The sequence below is a fragment of the Astyanax mexicanus genome, chromosome 11, assembly GCF_023375975.1.
Source record: "Astyanax mexicanus isolate ESR-SI-001 chromosome 11, AstMex3_surface, whole genome shotgun sequence".
NCBI lineage: Eukaryota > Metazoa > Chordata > Actinopteri > Characiformes > Acestrorhamphidae > Astyanax > Astyanax mexicanus.
Genome location: NC_064418.1, coordinates 43232080 through 43254637, shown reverse-complemented (window position 1 = coordinate 43254637; position 22558 = coordinate 43232080). Strand labels below are relative to the sequence as shown.

The window sequence follows — 22558 nt, the reverse complement described above, 5'->3', positions numbered from 1 at the left end:
GAAAAAATCCATTGATGAATAACCTGCTCTATAATCAGTATATTCAGGTAGTCAGCTGACCTCATTTTGCTGATACTGACAGTGTGATAGACTTCAGGCCTGCAGATCTACCAATCCAGACATTTAACCCCCAACTCAATTCAACACCTCATCCAGATAATCACGCATTCCTGATGGCACTAATTAAATTATTCTAGTAATCTGGATTAAGGTAGAAGATCAGTTCTGCAGGAAGCTACAGCAGATCATTCACCAAAATCCAGCTCTGAGATTTCATTTCTTTCTGCTGAGCTGTTTATTAATCATAATAAAACATTTAAAACACCTGATTATTAATTAATTCATTTAAAACACCTAGTTATTAATTAATAAGAAAGGGTAAAAAAGATGAAATCTGAAGGGATTCTCAGTATTTGTAGAACTTTTTCCATTTTTTTTATTAATTTCCCTTAATTTGAGATCCTTCTGTATTTTGAGATTTGTTAAAATTAATACATTTCAAAATTTCAACAAATCTCTAAATATAGAAGGATCTCAAATTAAGGGAAAGTAACTTAAAAAATGGGAAAAGTACCCTTTCTTATTATTTTGAGAAACATTCTCAGTATTTTGAGATTTCTCAGTATTTAATATCCTTTCTTATTATTCTAAGATCTCTCAGAATTTAATATTAAATATCCTTTATTATTGTAAGATTTCTCAGTATTTCATATTTTATTTTTTTTACTTTGAGAAGGAAAAGAATTTTAGATTTTATTTGTTTCTTTAATATTTTGAGATTCTTAATTATTCTATCCTTTTCTTATTTGAAGATCTTGTTCGATTATTATGAGATACTTTATGCTTTTACAAATGTTAAACATAAAGATTAGGCTTCCATAGCTCTCCAGCATTGAAGTTCTGTGAGGAACTCACTTCTGGAGAAAGTTTTGGGCCTGAACTTTCAGCTAAGATCATTTTCTTGAAAGAAAAAAAAATATATATATTTTACTTTATATGAGTTTGGCTTTAGACTCTTTTGCTCATGACTGACTGCAGTGACTGAGATTCAGTCTATGTGTTTTATAACTGTTTAGGCTGCAGCTAATGATTATTTTGGTATTTGACTAATCTGGTGATTATTTTTCCGATTAGTCATCGATTAATTCACCATGCCCCTCAGCTCTGCTTGCTGTGGATCTGTCTCCTGTTTCTAGCTTTCTCTATCACTTCAAAACAATAGAAACTTTTAAATTTTGGGATTTTGATGCCTTTTAAATGTCCAGAATATTGTCCTTTAAATGTGGAAAGCACTGATAGTAAGTGAGAAAATACAGTATGTAAACTTATGTGTTTGGGCATGTTTGGAGACGCAGGCCGATCTGAGTGTAAAGTGTGTGTGTTTCTAGTACTTTATGTAATGAACATTTGGAGTCAATTTATTTTTAGAATCGGCATTGTCGATTATATCGACTAACCATTGCAGCCCTAGAGAGCACAGAGGTTCACCCAGATTCTGAAACAGATCTAATGAGAAAAATCTGGGCTGATGTTTCCAGAGAAATAATACACTCAGACACCTGCAGCACCTGTCTGATACACAGCTGATATAAAGTTGTATCATCACATTAATCAGAGAAATAAAGCAGTGATTTAAATCAGCAGTAAAAGCAGCATCACAGTCAGATCTCAAAAAATAGAGTTTAATGTTCGTGTGCTGTATAACAAATTAAATATATTAGTGTTTACAAAACAAGAGGTGCGTGACTACTGCATATCCTAACGGTGCATTCTTTACTCACACAACAGTGATGAGAACAAAGCTGACTGATAACACACACAGCGAGTCATCCCACAGTCCAAAAACACATTCTATTATATACTCTACACAGCACGGACACACAGCACGGGACGGGACAGGGTAACGGGACAGGGGGTAGGAGTGTAGATCTGTTCTGGCATATAGGTCATCAGTATCTGCATACCGGTGTCGGTGATTTCTAATCAGATTAAAGCGCTTTGTTTTTCCCCCATTCCACCAAAACATGGAACCCTCTCAATCTTTCTCAGAAATCTGACATTCGCCTGCCCCAGTGCGTGCAATCTCCACTCTTCACTTTCCACTGAAGATAAAAGACACAAACACCCCCCATATAATACACACACACAAACACACACACACACACACTCACACATCACAATCAATCATACAAAAGAAACTCTCACTGCTGGTGGGTAAAGCACACTGCAAAAAAATCATATTTTGCACGTGATGATCTTAAATTAGGTCAATATATCTGTAAATTTCATCTGTAAGCACATTGTTAAGATTACCGAATGATTTTTATCTATTACAAAAGTTTAATTGCATTTGCATTTTTTTTATTTGCTAAAAATAATGCAGTTAATTTTGTAATTTTTAAAGAAATAAAAAACACTTCAGACAATGTTTCTAATGTTGATCATTTTGCAAATTTAAGATATTGCTTGTTTTAAGAAAAACGGCAGGTCATTTTTCATACTTTTGTAAGATTTTGCCTATCATTATTAACAGAAATAATTTTAATGACATTGCTTTTTTTTAAAGAAATGTCATATATATTTTTGGTTATATCAAGAAAATCAAAAACTGATTATTTAGATTTTTATTAAAGATAATAATAATAAAAAAAGTAAAATGACCTGCCAATGACTCAGTGAACTGAAAAAAAAAAAAAACACATTTTAAACACTTTAAACAAAATATGCAAAATATGCAATTTTTTGCAGTGGCGGCTCATCTTTTTTAAACCAGATTGTTTTTTGTTTTGGGTGTGAAGACGGATAATTGGAATGTATTAAAAGTTGAAAAATAAAAATAAAAAGAAAGAAAAGAAAACTTAAAAACCCAATTAAAACATAGAAAACACCTTAAAACAATAACATTCAGGTTAATTATTACACAATCATCCAAACTTTAATAATTTATCATTGGAACCTTTCGTCACGTCTGAGCTTGAGAGATCAGGCTCACCACACACTCGCAAAAAAACGTTAAAATATTTAAAAATGGCACTTAAATTAACAAAGGTTTTGCATACTTAAGTCTTTAGTCTTCAGACAATTATCCTACAAACATAAAGAGAACAGACAAAATCAACAACAACACTGATGTGTGGGATCGGGGCGTGATGACGGGTCTCACAGAGAGGTATACGCATCACAAACATATGATATTTAGCTTAACACACACACACATAAGCACACACACACACACACACAAACACACAACTGTGGGAAACCTGATGGTTTGCTCCTACTGCACATCACGCTGAGATCTGAGATCTACAGAGAGGATGGTCCTAAAGGCCGAACGAACCCAGAGAGGCACCCGGCCGGAATCACACAGTACGACCTCTATTTCAAATCATACATAAAATAAAAAGAGCAAGAAAACGTTTCACCATCAAAAAAAAAAACAAAGACGGGAAATGTTGAGTAAAAGGATGCAACTTCTAAAAATGCATTTAGAATAAAACACTAGTGCATATCAGTTCCATAAACGTTTGTACATCAGCTGAATCTAGCACTATTTCTACACTACTGAACGGAGGGTACGAATACAGTACTGTACAGTGAACAGCCCAGGGACTGCGACGACTAGACACGTTTCACTGGGTTTAGTAACAACAGCTATTCGGTATTGCTCTACTACTAAATACTCTGTATTACACATTACAATAGATCATGGCAGATGAACGGTTTCAATGGTGCATCGATGCTGCCCTGAAGTTTCAGTCCTAAAAACAAAAAACAACAACTCGTGCCTCTATTTCCCTCACATCGCTTCGCACGTTTAGTCACTACAGAAGCTGACAAGCTCTAAAACACCTTGTTTTGAGAGGATTATCGGTCAGAACACTGTAAAAACTCCCTTTAGTTTATATTTCCCTTTCTTAGAAAGAGCGAGTGGCCAATACACTCACAACTAGTATTTACTGTACGCTGTTAATAGCATATTCACACTATTTAAACTATTTCTGAGGCAAAGTCAGACCAACTCTAGAGATTTCTCTGAGAGCATTTTTTATACAGTTAAACTTTAAGTTTAGTCAAATTTAGTCGAGTTGAGCCTCAAAAACCTTACGCTGCAACTCATAAAACTAGAGTCTCCTTCAATTTGCTTGCTGTTTCTTCCCATCTGTATTATTCTGTTTATTACTTTCCAGTGATCAGATGATCATCGAATCACTGAGGCCTTGCCCTGTAGGCAGGTAACAGTATTAGATGTTATCCTGACATCTATTTTTTTTTTGTCATCTAAGATCATGACCAACATTCAACCTGAAATTAACGTCTATTGAAGCTGGTTGCCAGATGAGAGCGGATTTTTGATCGTATGAACTGCTCATTTTTGAGAAACAGCAGTTAGACTGTAGAGCCACCCTACAACAGTAAAGTTACATTACATCAATATATCTTATTCTTTCTTTCAAAGATACAATATGTAAATAAATTCACAGCTCAAGGGTGGTGTGCCTTTCTAACTGCCTTAAATCATTAAATTAACACTTCAGCAATCTATGGTCCAAGGGTTTGTGAATAGGAAGACCTCTTCACGTGTGATAGGGTGAGCCCCTTCACTTGCAGATAGGAATAAACAGTAAATACGTTAAATGGAAGAAACAGAGACTACATAACTTATTTAAAAAAAAATAAATATTTAATTACTAATGTTTTTGTTTGAGACTCAACTCAATAAGTAAGTATTTTTCACCAAACTACAAAAGCAGAAGTTAAAATGTTAGAACTTTTAAAGTTAACTAAAGTGAATCGAGTTAAAATCTTCATCAATTTATGTTGATCTGACTTGCTCAAAGTTTGTTACGAGTAGTTTTGTGAAAATCACCCATACCTGATTCGCCAATAAGTTGAATTATGATACTTGTGCTTCTTCTCAATTGAGAAATCTTATGTTCTAGTCTAGCACGGACAAATGAAGCAGAATGTATATGTGGATTAAGTTTTTTTTTTTCAATGCGTTCATCTTCTGCGTGTAAAACAAAAAACATCTACTTTGAGCATCATCTACCCGCCCTCCAAAACTCAGGGGGTCACCTCAACCTTAGCACCGAAGAAAAACATCTAAAACCAGGTTACTCTGAGCTGCGACAGTGACCCCTAACAACTAGCTAAAGATCCTTTACACAGAAATCCCACCCAAACAGCTCCAACGAACACCAGCGGCCTGCTGGGAGCCTGACGCCTAGAGAGACAATGAGACACCTTCTGTTTGAGTGGAACACTATTTGACATGCATTCATATATATATATATATATACACACACACACAACACAAACTGTATTTAAATAACATCATTTCAACATTTTCCATGTATGAACAAATGTATGTACAAGTAGCGGACATTTGGCATCCATGCCGATAGAGGAAGAGAGAGGAAGGGTGAGGAGAAAGAGAGAGAGATTGAGAGAGAAAGAGACAGAGAGAGAGCGGTTTGCGTGTACAGTCAGTGACAACACAAATTCTGTGAGTCTATCCAGGGATGAAAATAAGGGCTCTAGGTGCTTTGGCAAAAACAAAAAAGTCGGAACTTAAAAAAGAAAACTCTATTCTGAGGCAACATTGGTTATTAAGGCTCTACTGTAGTTGTGCTCCTTTAGTATTCACTGACGGACAAACAGAGTTCATTATGGAGTCGGAAAGGAGAGGATTTTTCCGGTCTGCTATCTGGAATCTTCAGGCTCAGATTTGATGGTCTTCTTTTCTGAGAGATTGAGAGCTCCACTGCCATTTTCTGAAAAGAGATAAAAAAAAAAACATGAACAATGTTAAAGTGAGCACTGAGTCTGGTTATTTTAAGATTATTCTTTTATAGAGCAAAAGTTTTTAAATTTTACATGATAACTATTGTTAGGTGGTTCCATGTGGTTGCTATGGTGTTGCTAAAAGGTTGTTGGGAGGTTGCTTAGATGTTCCAGAGATGGTTATTAGATAGCAGCTATGCCCAGGTGATTAATATGGCATATCAATGGTAGAAAATGTTTGCTCACCGTATTTTTTTACATTATAAGACAGATCCTTTAATCCTTTAATTTCCCCAAAAATCGTCAGAACTCATTATAGTTCAGTGCGCCTTGTGTATGAATTCTACCAGTCAGGTATTAAGGAGCAGTAAAGCTACTCCACTAAAGTACAGCGTTATTCAGGAGTTTCAGTTTAGTTCTCCAGCAGTATTAGCATTATATGCTACCCGCATTAAGCACTAGCTCTTTGGTCGTTTAGAGGTAAGTATTATTGGCCTGTACCCTGCTGCTAACCCTGGCTAGCACTGCTGGAGCAGCATTAGCATTAGCCGCTAACCACGCTAGCTCTTTTGCTTTTCAAAGGTGAGTATATCTGTATACTGTAGCCTGCATGTTTACCGGGGTAAAACAAGCTACGTGGGACAAATCGCTGGCTGATATCGCCCTGGTTTACCGGAAAACTCAGGGGTTCCTCAGTGTAGTACTGTTGGGCACCACTAGCGGTTAGCTGCTAATGCTAATGCTCCAGCTTTGGAAATCTCCAGCTTTTGAAAAGCTGGAAATCTAAGCTTGCTGTAAATAAACCAGTGGAAAACATGGTGACACCCTTGTTTCTACTACTAGTTAATGGTGTCGCATGAAATATGCCTTATAATCCGGTGCACTTTATGTATGAAAATACATAAAAAAATAGACATTTATTGATATCTTATAATGTGGACGTCTTATAATACGGTGCACCATATAGTGCAAAAATACGGTACTCAAGTGTTGCCATGTGGTTGCTAGGTGGTTGCCAAGGTGTTGTTCAGTTAGTTACTAGATGGATTTCTACAGTTTTACTAGGCAGCTACAGTTAAAGTTGCAAGGGTTCTTTTCCCAGGTGATTGCTATGGTAAACCAAGTGGTTTCTCTGGTACCCAGTGTAATTGGTTGGATGTTGCTAGTGTATTTGCAGCATGGTATAAAATAAAGGTGCATATCTGCCAAAAATATATATGTTTCTATGCGGAAAGCCTTATGTGCACCCAGGAACTAAAGTACATATGTGATACAGTGGCACAGTTTTAGTGACTGTTACCTATGTGTGTGTGTGTGTGTAGATGGGTTGCTTGTTGTTGCTAGATGGTTCGTATGGTGTCTTAGGTGGTTACTCAAGTGTGGCCAAGTGGTTGCTGTGGTACCCAGTGTAATTGGTCGGGTGTTACTAGTGTATTTGCAGCATAGTAATAAAAGAAAGGGGCATATCTGCCATAAATATATGTTGCTATGCGGAAACCCTTATGTGCACCCAGGCACTAAAGTACATGTGTGATACAGTGGCAGAGTTTTAGTGACTGTTACCTATGTGTGTGTGTATTTACATGCACACACACACACACACACACACACATATATATAAACTCACACACACATATACTCACACACCTGTGGCGGCTGCTGCTTTGCTCTCTGTGCTGGCCTGGTGATGTCTCTTCAGCTCATTGGCCAGCTGCTTGCCCAGCGGCGTCTCGCCCTCTGACGCCCCGGCCCTCTGCCTCGTCACATGCAGATTCAGTGGCTTCTCACCTACACACACACACACACACACACACACACACACAGAAAAAGAGAAAGAGAGACTATTTTAAAACCTCATTATAAACTTTCCCCACCCCAGCCGCGCTGCATGGAATTATTATTAGCATGCCCTCCATTCCTGTTAAAGACATCAACAGAGAGCAGCTAAATCACAAACAATACACCCACCATAAACCCCCCGCCCACACCCGCCACCCCACCCGCCACCCAGGCACAAAACCCCCCTCTAACAGACACTGCTGATCTCAATACCATCCCAGCACAGCCCACTCGCCTATTAGCAGCAGCCACTGCAGCCCCAGTGATGGCCTGAGGACGCTGCCTCCACATGCCCACGGTAACACGAGCGCACATCACACACACACACACACACACACACACACACACACACACACACAGAAAGTATTAACCTGAGCTCGCACTGCCGCACTGTGACTAACGGCCCGTTAAACACAAACCAGCTTTAATTACCCACTGCACTAATTCACACAACTCTTTCTTTCTCTCTTTCTTGCGCTCTGTCACTCTTTTTCTCACTTTATCTCTCACATTTCCTATACCTACCTTACTGTCTCTCTTTTCTTCCTCCTCCCTTTCTCTCTTGCTCTCTCTTCTCACTGTTTCTCTCTTTCTTCTTACCTCACACTCTCTTACCTTTTTCTCACTTTTTCTCATAACTCACTTTCACTCTTTTCTTCCTCCTCCCTGTCTCTTCTTACTGTTTCTCTCTTTTTTTCTTACCTCACTCTCCCTCTTCCCTTTCTTTCACTTTTTCTCTCACATTTTCTCATCCCTCACTTTCACTTTTTTCGTTCTCCTTACCCTCCCTCTTCTCGCTGTTTCTCTATTTTGTCTCACCTCACTCTCTCTCCTCCCTTTCTCTCAAATTTCTCTCACATCTTCTCATACCTCCCTTTCTTTTTCGCCATTGCTCTTCTCACTGCTCCTCTCTTTCTTTATACTTCAATCTCTCCCTTCAATCTTCCTCTCACTTTTTCATACCTCACTTTCTTTCTCACTTCCTTTCCTTTCTTCCACACTTTTCTTCCTCCTCAAATTCTTTCATACCCTCTCTTTTCTCACTTTCTCTTTTCTACTTGTGCACTCTCTCATCACTTTTTTCTTAACTTGTTTTTTCTTCCCTTTCTCTCACTTTTTCTTTCTTCTTACCTTACTCTCTTCCCTTTCTCACACTTTGTCTCTCTTGACTTTTTATATTTTCCTTTCTTTCTCTCTCTCTCTCTTTCTCTCTTTTGCATGAATTCTTCTTTCTCTTTCACTTTTCTCTCTGTTTCACTTTTCCTTCTCTCATTCTTTCACTTCCCTTTTCTCACTCTCGGATGCTCTCATTACCTCCTTTTCACTTCCCCTCCACTCCTCTCTCTATTTTTCTCACCTTTCTATCTCTCTCCATCTCTATCGTTCTGCTTATTGCTTCTTCCACCACTTTTGTCTATTCCCTTTCTCACCCCTGTCTGCCCCCTCTCTCATTCTCACTCTAACCCCCCTTCTCTCTCACTCTGTCACCCTTTGTCTGCCCACACTCTCTCTCTCTCACTATCTCTCCTCTCTCTCTCACTCTCTCTTTCTCTCTCGTTCTCTCTTCCGACCTCTCCCTTTCTCTCACTTCCTCCCCCGCTTCCCTCTCTCTCTCTCTCTCTCTCTGCAGATCTCGTACGCCCACTCAGAGTGCACGCTGGGATGTGAGGAGATAGAGGCGGCTCGTGAAGCTGTAGAGTTCACGAATGAGGTATTTAATGGAATGGGGAGGGAGCCGGGTCTGTTCACACAGCGGGAAACTCCCCAGACAAGCGGCATAAATATCACAACACACAGATTCATTCATCTTCAGCGCTCGCTAACGCTGACCACACATATTCCCTGTGTTTCAAACACTAACGGCACACAATTCAATTGAATTGAATTGCAATTCAATCTGATTCCTGATACCGGATTTACAATTGATATTATAAAGATATTGAGTTTTCCGATTTTTTTTTTATTTCTAATTTTCTCCTGTTTTTCTCCCACCCATTCAGCTGCTAGCCAGCTGTATATCCCCCGTCACAAGTGTGAAGTCAATCACCGCCTCTTTTCGAACTGCAGCTATGTATCGGTTCCAATACATCAGCTCACAGGCGCCTTGTGCTGATCGACATCACCCTTTGGAATGATGTTTGGAAAGAGCGCCATCTACCCACCCAAAGAGAGAGTAAGGCCAATTGTGCTCTCTTTTGGGGCTATGGCAGCTGATAGCAAGCTGCATGACCGGGACTTGAACTAGCGATCTCCTGATCATAGTGGCAGTGCTTAGCTCACTAGACCACTCGGAGCCAGATACTGTCTTTTAAATATCTTTTTAAATCATTTGTACAATAAAATACACAGAAACGTATTCTTCATGTGAGGAAAAAGTTAAGACACGCCCACATTTAAAGAATAAGGGGAGTTTTCTTTTCTTTTTCTCTTCCACTTCAATGCTTCCTCTGCTGTCTTTTGCACCATTTAAGATAGAAGGGGAAAGTTAGCTATCTATCTGATCCTTTAGCCTGAAAATAGCTTTAGTGAGAAAGTCTTTGTGAAAGTGGGCTGGTAATGAGTCTACCTTCCTAACGAAAGCCATGAAATGTTGAAAATACGCATTAAACTACAGTTATATAGTGATTATCATAAATATAAACAAGAAAAATGCTATAATTTGTAGTTTTTTTTGGTTGTTTTGAGCCGACATCTTGCCAGTGATTCTCTCAGGCCTCTATTGGAAGTGTGCCTCTGGAAAATCTCTTGTTTAGAGGTCACGTAGCCCTAATACTCTTTACTACCCTCTAGCCTATCAATAATCTAGGTGTGAACATGCAAAATGAGAGGTAAGGCTAAGTGGTATGTCCAAGTGGATGAAATGGGATTGAGCCTATATATCCATTATATGGGCTAGAGGGCTTTGAAGCCCCCAAGTATTGAGCTGTGGAGCAGTGGAACTGTGTTCTCTAGAATGATGGAGCTCCATCCATTACCTTGTTTCAACATCCTGATTTACTGAAGGTCTTATTACTTAAATCAATCAAATCTTTACAGTAGAGAAACTACTTTAACAAAATAAGACCAATTATAAGCTAAACACCCAACTAAAGCTATTGTGGACGAATGCAATCAAATTTTCACAGCAATTGTTATCCTATCAAAGGTCATCCTAAAAGAGTAAAGAGGGATAAACTCTCTATTATTAGAGAAATGCTGGTGTGAGCCGTGTAGATACGCGGCAGATATTACCCAACATCTCCAGCATACGCTACACATCCCCCTCACTGCTTTCATTAGGAAGGTAGACTCATTACCAGCCCACTTTCACCAAGACTTTCTCACTAAAGCTATTTTCATAAAGGTTTAGATAATATCAACACAAACACTTCCATTCCCGAATCGTCCCGCTTTTCACACAAACTCAGCGCGCTGTAATTACTGAGGAGTGTGAGAGAGAGAGAGTTAGACCCGAACTGACGAGAGACAGAGGAGACAGAGACGGATCAGCAGAAATTAGCTGCAGAACGAATGCTCACTTATCCACACACACACACCCACCCATCCACCCCTCAATCCTAACCACCACCCCCACACACACACACCCAACCGCCTCCTCACACAGCTGCCTGATCACAAACCTGCTGAGAACTGAACAAGAAAGAGAGAGAGACAGACAGAGAAAGAGAGATAGAGAAAAGTGAGTAAGAGTGAGAAAGAGCTACTGTTTTATAGTGTGTTTGATATCTTTTAATAGTATCCCTTAAAAACTGGAATGTAAGGCCCTTTAATATTGCCTTGGGGACACCAGATGGCGCTATGAACACCGTGGTTTAAACAAAGACTCTGAGGTGGGATGCACTGTTGGGCGTGGTGGCCTGGAAGTGAGGTGTGTTCAGGTAAATTTCTGGTGTGTTTCTACTTTAATTTGGCAGCGAGAAATACAGGTGCTCCACTGACTGATAAAAACCCTGACAACAATCAACACTCAGCAGCCAAATTCTATCTTAGCCACGCAGGACATGCTGCACTGCACAAAATCAACTTTTCCCCTCAACAATACACAGAATAAAATAACATTGCTGTTCACTTAAATGAGCTGCTGGTCAGTGCCCTTAAAAAGCACCGTACCGTACTGTTAAAATATCAACATGCCAAAGTCAGAGCGCACCTGCCTTTTAAAGGGAATGATGACTGGCACACTGATCGGTTTATTTCACGATGCTCCCAAAAATCACCCGTGATTCATTAAGAGAATTAGTGCATTTCTCTTTAGCATGTTTCGAGCTGCGCAGGGCGTATTTTTTGCACCCTCACGATACCAAAGACATGATTCAAGCTGCATGATGCACAACTGACCTGTGCACTATAGCTCACTAAAATAGGGCTGTAAGGCTTTTTTTTTCTTAGAGTATGTCCCAAAAAAGTCTTCGCAATTTTTATTTTATTTGATTGGTTGGCCTTCTGCTTGTTGGAAAACCCACTACTGTCTGGAGCAAGTGATGCAAGCTACTAAACCAGAGAGAGAGACAGAAAGAGAGATAGACAGAAAGAAAGAAATAGGGAGAGAGAGAAACAGACAGACAGTCGAAAGCAGGTGATGCAAGCTACCAAACCATCCGAGTAACAAAGAGCAACAAACACTCTTCTCTTTAACACATCAGCAGCTCTCTCAGAGCGCAGCTTCTACTTAATCGTCTGGATGGTCAATCAAGGTTGACTCAGTCTGCCCCCCACCAGCCCCCCGCACCTCTCAGAGGAAGACTAGCTGCTTCCTTTTACTACCAACCAGCTCTTTCATTCCAGCTGACCCTCACTTTCAGCTGCCACAGTTTTAACCGTTTTTTATTTTTACTGTTTTACTTTTAAATGTACACCTGCCTCTCCTCATGATGTCCTCAGGGCATTCTGTGCTTGAGGAAACGAAAAAAAGTATGACTTTCGGTTTCTGTATGATTGGCTGACATCCAAAAATGCTCATTCTGTCTCATAGAGTTTTATTGTATTAAAATAGGTTACAGTTAGAAGAAGCATTACAGCCAATACGTTAGGTTGCCAGTTACTTTAAAAATGATGCAGTAAAAACACTGTATGTTTTATGTGAGCTGCTGTTTTAATATTTTTTCTGATTTGCTTTGATATGCAATAAGTGCTCATATGTATTATGTTTATTTTATTCCCAGCAGGTCCAGATTTCTGAACTGCTGAACTGCTTGAAGTTTTGCACCAGAAGTAAAGGCATCAACTTATCCAAAAGCAGTGTGTAAGACTGGTGGAGGAGAACATGCCACAATGCATGAAAACTGTGCTTAAAAACCAGGGTTATTCCACCAAATATTGATTTCTGAACTCTTAAAACTTCATATGAATATGAACCTTTTTCTAATTTTTTACAATATTTTTATTTGGAATTTGGGAGAAATTTTGTCTGTAGTTTATAGAATAAAACAACAGTGTTCAATTTACTCAAATATATACCTATAAATAACAAAATCAGATAAACTAATTCAGAAACTGAAGTGGTCTCTTACTTTTTTCCATCCAGAGCAGCTTTCCTAGTCTTAGAACCAAACTAGTTCTTTATGAAATAAAGACGTGAAAAAAGTCTAACCCACAGCTAAACTGCTGCTATTATATTATAGTTATTATATTAATTGTCTGCTCACCGTGCTGATCGCTGGACTTGTCGCTGGTCACTCCGTTGGTGCTCTGTCTCTCTGCGCTGTGTTTAAAAGCTCCGGGGGGGACTCTCCACTCCAGAGCCTGCAGCCGGTCCTGAGCTGCAGCGTCATGCAAAATCTCCATCTGCTTAGCCAACAGACGCTCCAACTGAACCTGTGATAAACACATATACAGTATACAGGGTGAGTGAATGTAATAAGATATAAAGAAAACGTGCCGAGTTAAAGCACTTACAGCACTTGTCAACAGAGCTTCAGCCAGTATTTTTTTACTGGAACTGTGCGGTACGTTACGGTTTCTGTGTGGGAATGTGACCATTCCCCCAGTCCCATTTCCACACTCAGGGCTGCCAGGTTTACACAATAGCACACAAACAGTGTGCTGAAGCCATGGAAACGGGCGAGCTGGCTATTTTTCTGTTCAACAGGTAATCACTAAGCTTCAGTAAGGTTGTTAACCATAGCCGATAAATTTACCACCACCACCACTAGAGAAGCAGAAATGGGCATTTTGGAATCGTTGAGTTGTTTCTTGCCACTGTGTGTCAATCTGGCATCCAGAGTGGGGTAGAAAACTCCAGTAGCCATTTTTACACACTTGCTCACATGTATTACTGATTGTTCCTTAAATACACATATATTATCTTGATAATAATATAGTTTTTACTGTACAAAACTCACATTAAATCAGGTAAAAATTATGAATACAATAAAAAGCAACAAAAACGACTAATTTCTTGGGGAGTAAAGACAAAACAGACCAACCAACCCATAATAAACTCGTTTAATGTTCAATAGCCTTGATTTCAGAAGAAACAATCATCAGATGTTTCAATACTTATTGTGTATCTTTTAAGCTGAAGAGCTAAATAATACTAGACTCTGATCAGAAGAGATTTGAATATGTTTTAATGAACACAATTATGTAAAATACATCTTATTTGTATTTATTCTAATATTAGTGTTTTACTGAGTGAATAAAACTTAATACTCAGAAAAAAGCTTTTCAGTGCTAATTTCTTACAGGTTTTTAAAACTATTGTACAGTGCTGAACTATATATACTGTGTATATGTGCACAAATACATGCAGAAGTGATCTGTTTTCAAACACAAGTACAGGTAGCTAGTCATTTCCTAATGTGAAATTATGATTATGAATCACACTTCCTTTCTGATAACACCGTCTCTTTGATTTTGCCTCTGATAAGCAAAAAATCACAAGGTTTTGCGCAATAAAGCCATTTACAGTCACAGTAAGTAAACAGCCCTATTTCAGCACTGATAGCTACTCCAAATTCAGCTGATAAACTTTACTGCAGTCTGACTTAATCAAGCTTTGACTCAGTCTTGAAATTCACAGGCACGTGTACCGCTAATATAGTTTCAGCATCTACAGGACGGTATATATATATACCGGTCAAAAGTTTTAGAACAGCCCCATTTTATTCGCTTAATTTATTTTTCCATTTAAGCTCTTTTAGTCCGGTCAATAATCAGAAATGGTAAAAAAAAAATCCAGTGTTCGAAATTTTGCATTAAACTGCCATGATTTTTCTATTAATAGGTCTATGTTTGAGCAAAATGAACATTGTTATTTTATTCTATAAACTACAGACAACATTTCTCCCAAATGTATTCATTCAGAGCATTGGTCTGCAAAAAAATGAGAAATGGCTGAAAAAACAAAAAGATGCAGAGCTTTTCGACCTTAAATAATGCAAAGAAAATATTCATATATTCATATATTCATATATATCATATTCATAAACACAGAATTCAGAGTTCAGAAATTAATATTAGGTGAAATAATCCTGGTTTTTAATTACAGTTTTCATGCATCTTGTCATGTTGTCCTCCACCAGTCTTACACACTGCTTTTGGATAACTTTATGCTGCACTACTTCACTACTAAATTCAAGTAGTTCAGTTTGGTTTGATGGCTTGTGATCATCCCTCTTCCTCTTGATTATATTCCAGAGGTTTTCAATTTGGTAAAAAAAAAATCATCATGTTTAAGTGCTCTCTTATTTTTTCCAGAGCTGTATTTAGTGATGTTTTTTTTATCAAACAATTCATGTGTTGCATCTGGTAAGTAACAATGGAAATAAACTGAGATTTGGAAACCTTTCTGTTACAGTGTACAGTTTTTTAGTGAATGGCAAGAACAATTCCTCATGATTACTGGCCTTAAATCTGGGTTTATTATTCAGTAATTAATTCTAATTAATGAATTAATTAATTCATTCAAAATAATTATTTGGAAACCACTTAGCACAGTTTGTGGTGTCCCGCAGGGCTATATTTTAAGGTTTATGAAGCTGATGCTAAAATGAATTGATGAGAATGACTGAAAAGAACTTTACATTACATTACATTGCATTTAGCGGACACTTTTGTCCAAAGCGACATATTTAGGCAGGGCCTAAAGGAGGGAAATAATGGGGTCGAGAAGGAAAGGAGGGGAAGAAGGAAATGAGGTTAGAAGTAGTTAGTTTGTTAGAGGTGTTAGGAGAATAAGTGCCCTTTAAAGAGCTCTATCTTATATCTAAAGCTAGGCAACGTTCACTGGAGGAGCTATTCTGTGAACATAAAGGCATAAAGGCATGTTCATATCCAGCACAGCATAATTAACTGCATCAGTATTACAGAAAAAGCACTGCTGGGACCTCAGAACAAGCCTAATGAGTGACTGACTTCATTCCATTAGATAAAACAACACCCAGAACAAACACAGAGACGCATTTCACTGATCAGGAACACTGAGACACACGGATGGATTTTTTAAAGACCTCCAGAGAAATCTCAAAGCAGGATCTTCTGGGAGATGATGAATGTTTTTCACACAGCAGATTGGCTGAATGGGGACTGGAAGTGACGCAGTCTTTGAATTGGTGGCTGTTCATTAATACAGACTGTGTGGAATATCATTCACACAGTGTAGTGGAATCAGTATATCATCTCTATTTTTGTTCTATATTTTTAGTTTACTACATAATTTGAACACACACACTGTCTCTTAAACTGTGTAAATTTTTCTTGATGAATGGACCAATAGAAATTCTCCAAAATGACCTGAAATAAATATTTAAATACATTTTTACATTGACTTCTATTAAAAGTTAAGAAGATTTTTTTCGTCTCTTCTGTAAAGTTGCTGTTTTGGAGATACTTGTTTTTCATTGAACAGTGACGATATTCAGTATCATCTGAAGTGTATTTATAATACGGAACCACTTGAAAATAAGACAACCCTAATAAAAGGTTTATAAATGGTTTATTAAGGAGTTTATCAATTATTAATTTGATTATAAATGCTTTAAAAATCATTCATACAAACATTATAGATTGTTAGTTTAGTCATTTAAAATGTGAATCCACACCATAGTTTAATTACTTGTTAAATACCTAATCTGGGTAATTTAATAATTGAACTTATGTATGTTAATATGACCGATTTAATGCTGACTAAGATAAAAAATAAAAGAGACGGCAAGATAAGCATCTAGGAAGCTCAAGAGTTTAGGAGTAAAAATGAACATGGGTTCAAACAATAGGTATTGTTGGTACTATTCATCTGGTTGTTAAAGATTTTTAAAGTGTTTGTAAAAATCATAATTATGAATGTTAATAAACCCATAAAACTTCTATAATAGACCTTTATAAACCAATTATAAACCCTTTATATGGGTAGTCTTATTTGAAAGTGCTACACATAAGATGAACATACATTTAATTCTACATTCTACATTTATTTTACAAACTCTGTCAAATGGCATGTAGATTTTAACAAAAAAAAAAGAATAAATGTGTACCAGAAAATACATATTAATATTTTTTTCCAACTATAGTTTGAAGAACTAATGAGGGCTGAAGTCATTGTCCCACTTCACACACTTAAATGTTCTCTCAGAAAACAGTTCTAAATGGAAGTTTAGCCAAGCACATGACTTCCATTTGTGATATATAATTGCATTTGTAGTTTTCTTGTCTACCATCAGTGTCTGGTTTCTAGATTATGTATGTATTTTATTTTGATCCAGATTCAGTACTTTTATGATATAGAATTTAATGTGATTTAACATCAGCCAACATCCTTATTCACTAATGCTTTTGTCATTGAATACAATCAAATCCTTATAGTTATGCTCCAAAATCTAGCAAAAAACAAAAGATACAGTTACTCCAACAGAAGCAATTTATACACTGTAAACTCATACGTTGTTTAAATTCAAATGATTTAAGTCTGTTTTACATAAAATTGGATATTTCTAAATAATACTCAACTATTTTGAGTTAGTTGAGTTACATTTGTGGGCACATATATTGAACATTCAAACTGGGATCTTTGAGTTGAACCAACTTATAATAACTGAGTTTAGTCTGTTTTGCCATTAACAGCTTCTTTTCTATTGGCTTCTTTGTTACAATCTATTTGCATACTGGGCGTGTCCAACAGTTTCTGACTAACACTCACCATCAGTGTGTAGTGATTCCCCCTGAGCTACCTTACAAATAAATCAACTTCCCCTTAAGTTGTAATAACTTGATGTTTTAATGTATGCTGAACTCAAGTTTTCATTCCTTATTACTTAAAAAAGTTAAGTAAACTCAACTTATTCTGTTTTACAGTATTAAAAAAAAAAGTTAAATCAACTTCCCCTTTAGTTGTAATAACTTGATGTTTTAATTTGTGCTAAATCAAGTTTTTATTATCCATTACTTAACTTTTTTTAAGGCAACCGATTTCCTCAATTTTTAAAAGAAAATTCAACTTACCCGGGCTTACAGTGTAGGTATCTAGCAAAGCTTTTTTAATACCCTTGATTTCAGCAGAAACAATGAATAAGAATCAATAAGAATCAAGACTGGTGATTGATTGTTCTGATTCATCTTCTTTTTCTGTTGTGGTCAAAAAAATTACCATCACTTCACACTCATCTGTGGTTCACACTGCACACTATTACCCTATTAGTAATGTTTGCTTGTGGGGTCTGTACTGAGCTAGTGGTATTAGTGTATTAGTATCAAACGTATCTGAACAATACTCAGCTCTGCTCACAGGGTGCACCCCGACGACCCCAAACACACAGAGCTCATCTGTGTCTGGATGACTCATGTGTGCCAGACACACACACACACACCGCACACACACCACACACACACGAATGCGTACACAGAGAACAGAGACAACGTCAGCAAGTCACCCATGAGCATAAGCCTCCCACCCCTTTTGCCCACACACACACACACACACACACACACACACACACACACTCTCACACACACAGTATCAGTCACCTGGATGTTTCGGGAGACTGTCTCCTCTCCTTTAGATCTAGCCTGGGCCAGCTGCTCTCTGAGCGTCTCCTGGCGCATGTGAATCGCCTGCAGCGCATCCTGCAGGTCGAAAAATCCTTCCTGCTGGAGAAAGAGATTGATCCAGAAAACACCACCTTAATACTTTCAGTCACTACTGAAATGCTTGGTGTTTCCACTGATATAATAAGTGCTGGGCGATATGGGAAAAAAAAAATCATATATCACGATATATATTATTTTTTTTATCACGATAACGATATATACCATGATATAACACATTTGAGTATGTTTTCAGTTGTTCTTCTGCCAATACATTTCATCGTAGCCTACTTATATACCTATATATTTGCATGAATAATTGATGAAATTACTATAGAAACGATAGGGACGATAGAAGGTAAGTAGCATGATAGACATTTTCTATCATCCCCACAATATTTATCATCATATCACACAGCACTAGATATAATGATATAGATTGTACTGATGCTAATAAGGCTAATGTAGCTAACTGTCTTTAAAGTGTTTCTGATTGACTAACCTTAATTTCTTAAAGTATGTTTTTTCTTTACTTAGTTGAGCAGTTGTTGCCATAATATGGATTAGAACATTACTCAAATAGAGCTATTATTCACTGTATACCTGTAACTCTACCTCTTCACTACTTAACAACTGATGCTCTCAAACACTTTATTAAAAGGCAAGAAATTCAAGTAATTAACTCTTGATGAGTTCAGCACAGCTGTTAACTGAAAGCCTGAATTTCAGGTGACTCTACCTCATAAAGCTGACTGAGAAAATCCAGCAGAGATTTGCAAAACTGTCTAATATAAGAAAGAGGTGCTACTTTGAAGAATCTAAAATATAAAACATATTCTGGTTTGTTTAACACCTTTTTGTTTCTTCATAGTTTGGATGATTCACGCTACCTGAAGTAAATAAAAAACTAAAAAAAAAGCAACGTTTACATTTTTTTTGCTATCTGGCACCACTTTTTAAGATATGGCAAAAAAAAAAGAAAAAAAAAAAAAAAAAAAAAAAAAATATATATATATATATATATATATATATATATATACACACACCAACCACTTATACTGAACCTATTTTACTTATAGAGCTAGATTAGCTCTACAGCTTCAGTACCAAACTAAAATAAAAAATGCTGATTTGGATATTAACATGTTCTGGTGCATTCACTACTTTTGGGGTGAGGATACAACAGTGTAAACTGTATTTTTCTCAACTATTCCTGTAACACACCTGTCAGTAAAGGGTCATATCCTTCAGGATCTGAATTAACTGAATTAACTGTATTAATTGCAGGGAAATCTGACCTTCTGACACCTTCAGGTTTGGCAGAGCAGCTGTGAAGCTTTAGTATAAATGAACCCTCCATATGAATCCATTCTAAACAGTGTGTGGAGGCTCCAGTCAGTGACAGGATCATTGGAAGCAGACTGCAGTGCTGGAGGTCTCGTAGGCATTTGACATTTTACTGAGTCCTGCACAATGCTATGAGTCAGTTAATCACAGGGTGAAAAGCTGTTAATTCCTCAGTCGTGAAAAGGTCAACTCAAATCTAATAAACGACTTCTCAGCCGGAGAATCTCCAGAGGACGAGCCGCGTAAACGAGAGGTGCTGGAGGTGCGAGGGTAAATGGCGACCCGATAGGCCGAGGAGTTTTGTATGACACGTTTTATTACTCACTCTAAACGAGTCTGAAGCTGAGACTGGACTCGCCTAATGTTGACACTCGGGCGTGCTGGGGTTACTATGGCGGCTGATTATAAGCGACGCCCTCTGAGTGTGGGATGCGTGTGTGTGTGTATGTGGATTATGGTGGCTGGGTTGCTCTGTTACCACCTCAACCCTCTGGGAACTACACTTTTTTTTTATTTGTTTTTTTTTTCAGAATTTATGTGAAACACATGCATCGGTTGCACACAAAACTACAGTAAAAGTACAGAATGAAGCACTATATGAATAAATGTACACTATATGGACAAAAATATTATGAACAAGGTTATGAAAAAAGTGTTTATCCTGATTTTTGTTGGAGTAGCTGTCTCTACTGTCCAAAGAAGGAATTCTACTAGAATCTGAAGCATTGATATGAGTAAGAGAGGTCAGGATGTTGGGTGATCACCACCCCAACTCATCCCCAACTCTTAACACTATTAATCCAAAAAGTACTGGATGGAGCTCCATCATTAAAAAACCCAAAGTTCTACTGCATCACAGCTCTGTGTATGCTGGGGGAGTTATATCCCTCTAGTCAATATCTGGCATCCAGCATGATGCCAATAAGTTAATGTATGATTATCTGCTCCAGAGTGTCGTATCTGATCAGCAATGGGTGCAGCTTACAAATATCTGGACATAAAGTGTACTAACAAAAGCAACTTTGGTTTATTCAAAAGATAAACCAAATAAAGAAGATTTTTGACTGATTATTTTTTTTTTACATTTTACATGTTTAAATTAGTGTAGTATTCTGGTGGCATAAGCTGAATCTTATAACCTATAACTATAACTGTTCTTTTATCTTATAATTACAAATATTCCATATGGTTGCTCTCAAAATATTGTATCTGAAAAATGCCAATTTTATAGAAGTAAAAAAAACTCAATAAAATAGTTTTTAGTCCATTTATCACAAAAGTTTCCAGATTCTGTCAGATTAAAATTATATTTAAAAAAACTTGAATAAAAAAAGCACGATTACATTACCATTACATACGTACAAGATACGTACAATGTTTTAATAAGCTCCACCCCCCACTATAATTCTAAAATTCTAAATTCTAAATTCTAAAATTGCCACCCACTTTCTAGGTTTCCCCATCACACCCATATTGACTAGACTTATGATTTAACACATTATTTAATTTTTGTATTATGTATTATGTATTATTTAACAAGTCAACATTTACTGTACTCTCTCAACAAATTCCGCAGCAATCTAATTACAACTCTACACAGTACTGTACAGCCAAATGTTTTTTTTTCCCTTTATATCTCTCTAATGTGGTTTAAAACAAGCTTTTTACAGCAAAACACAACGATTACTATCATACAAAAAACACAAACTGACACAAACTGATAGGAACTATATATTCACTAAGTGCAGAATAAAATTGTGTTTTTCTCACAGTTAAAATTATGTCATGACAGCTTTATTGAATATAGGACACGCTGCTCATGTCTGACCAACTGACACATTAAAGCCCATGTAAATTCAAAGCACTTCAAATGTTTTCCAGTGTAAATAACCAAATAAAAAGCCTACAGTTCAAAGGGGTGCATTCAAAACTAGTGCTCTGACGCAGTTTCACCACCATTCACGTGGCAGTGATGATGTCATGCAGGCACACCTCAGCAAGACAAGTGCAGCTTTTCCACAGCGCTGAATAAAAGTGTCTCTAAACAGCGCGATCAGGGGGCGACTGAGATGCTGCTAAATTCCGTGTGGCTGTGAATGAGGGGTGTGGTGGCTGCTGAGGTTTAGCAGGGGAGTCTTGTGGGACACATTTGATGCACAGTGTTGCAATACTTTCATCATAAGGGACCTGACGGGTTATTGCTCCACAGAACACAGGATATCGACACCTGTGACACTTAAACTGATGATTCAATAAAACCCGAAAGAGGAAAAGTTCCTGAAGAAGAGTTTTAATTGTTTTTATTATCTATTTTCCAACTTATGTATCTTTGTTCGCTCAAATAGCTTTTAAAATAGCATGTTTTGTGTATGTGGATGTCATTGAATTGTGATGGTCCAGTTTAACTTTAATTTTAATATTAAACAGTACTAATATCTGGCATCCGACCAGATAGATAAACCAAATAAAGAAGATTTTTGACTGATTATTTTTACATTTTTACATGTTTAAATTAGTGTAGTATTCTGGTGGCATAAGTTGAAACTTATGATGTCTTAAGTCTTATGAT

The 22558-nt window shown here is 37.3% G+C and overlaps 1 protein-coding gene across 3 annotated transcripts in view; it reads right to left on the bottom strand.

Moving 5' to 3' along the window:
* Positions 1 to 1668: 1668 nt before the first annotated feature.
* The window catches only part of nab1b (NGFI-A binding protein 1b (EGR1 binding protein 1)), a 46451-nt gene continuing 25561 nt past the window's right edge, over positions 1669 to 22558 (bottom strand). Inside the window, exons 6-9 of one of the 3 annotated variants that reach the window (XM_049484908.1) lie at positions 18583 to 18702; positions 13269 to 13437; positions 7432 to 7572; positions 1669 to 5774 (exon numbers count right to left, since the gene is read on the bottom strand). In XM_049484908.1, coding sequence (XP_049340865.1) covers positions 5704 to 5774; positions 7432 to 7572; positions 13269 to 13437; positions 18583 to 18702 — 501 coding nt within the window. In that variant the 3' untranslated portion in view covers positions 1669 to 5703. Of the gene's footprint in view, positions 5775 to 7431; positions 7573 to 13268; positions 13438 to 18582; positions 18706 to 22558 lie in introns of all 3 variants that reach the window. The other 2 variants (XM_007253234.4, XM_049484909.1) reach the window with 2 other exon arrangements.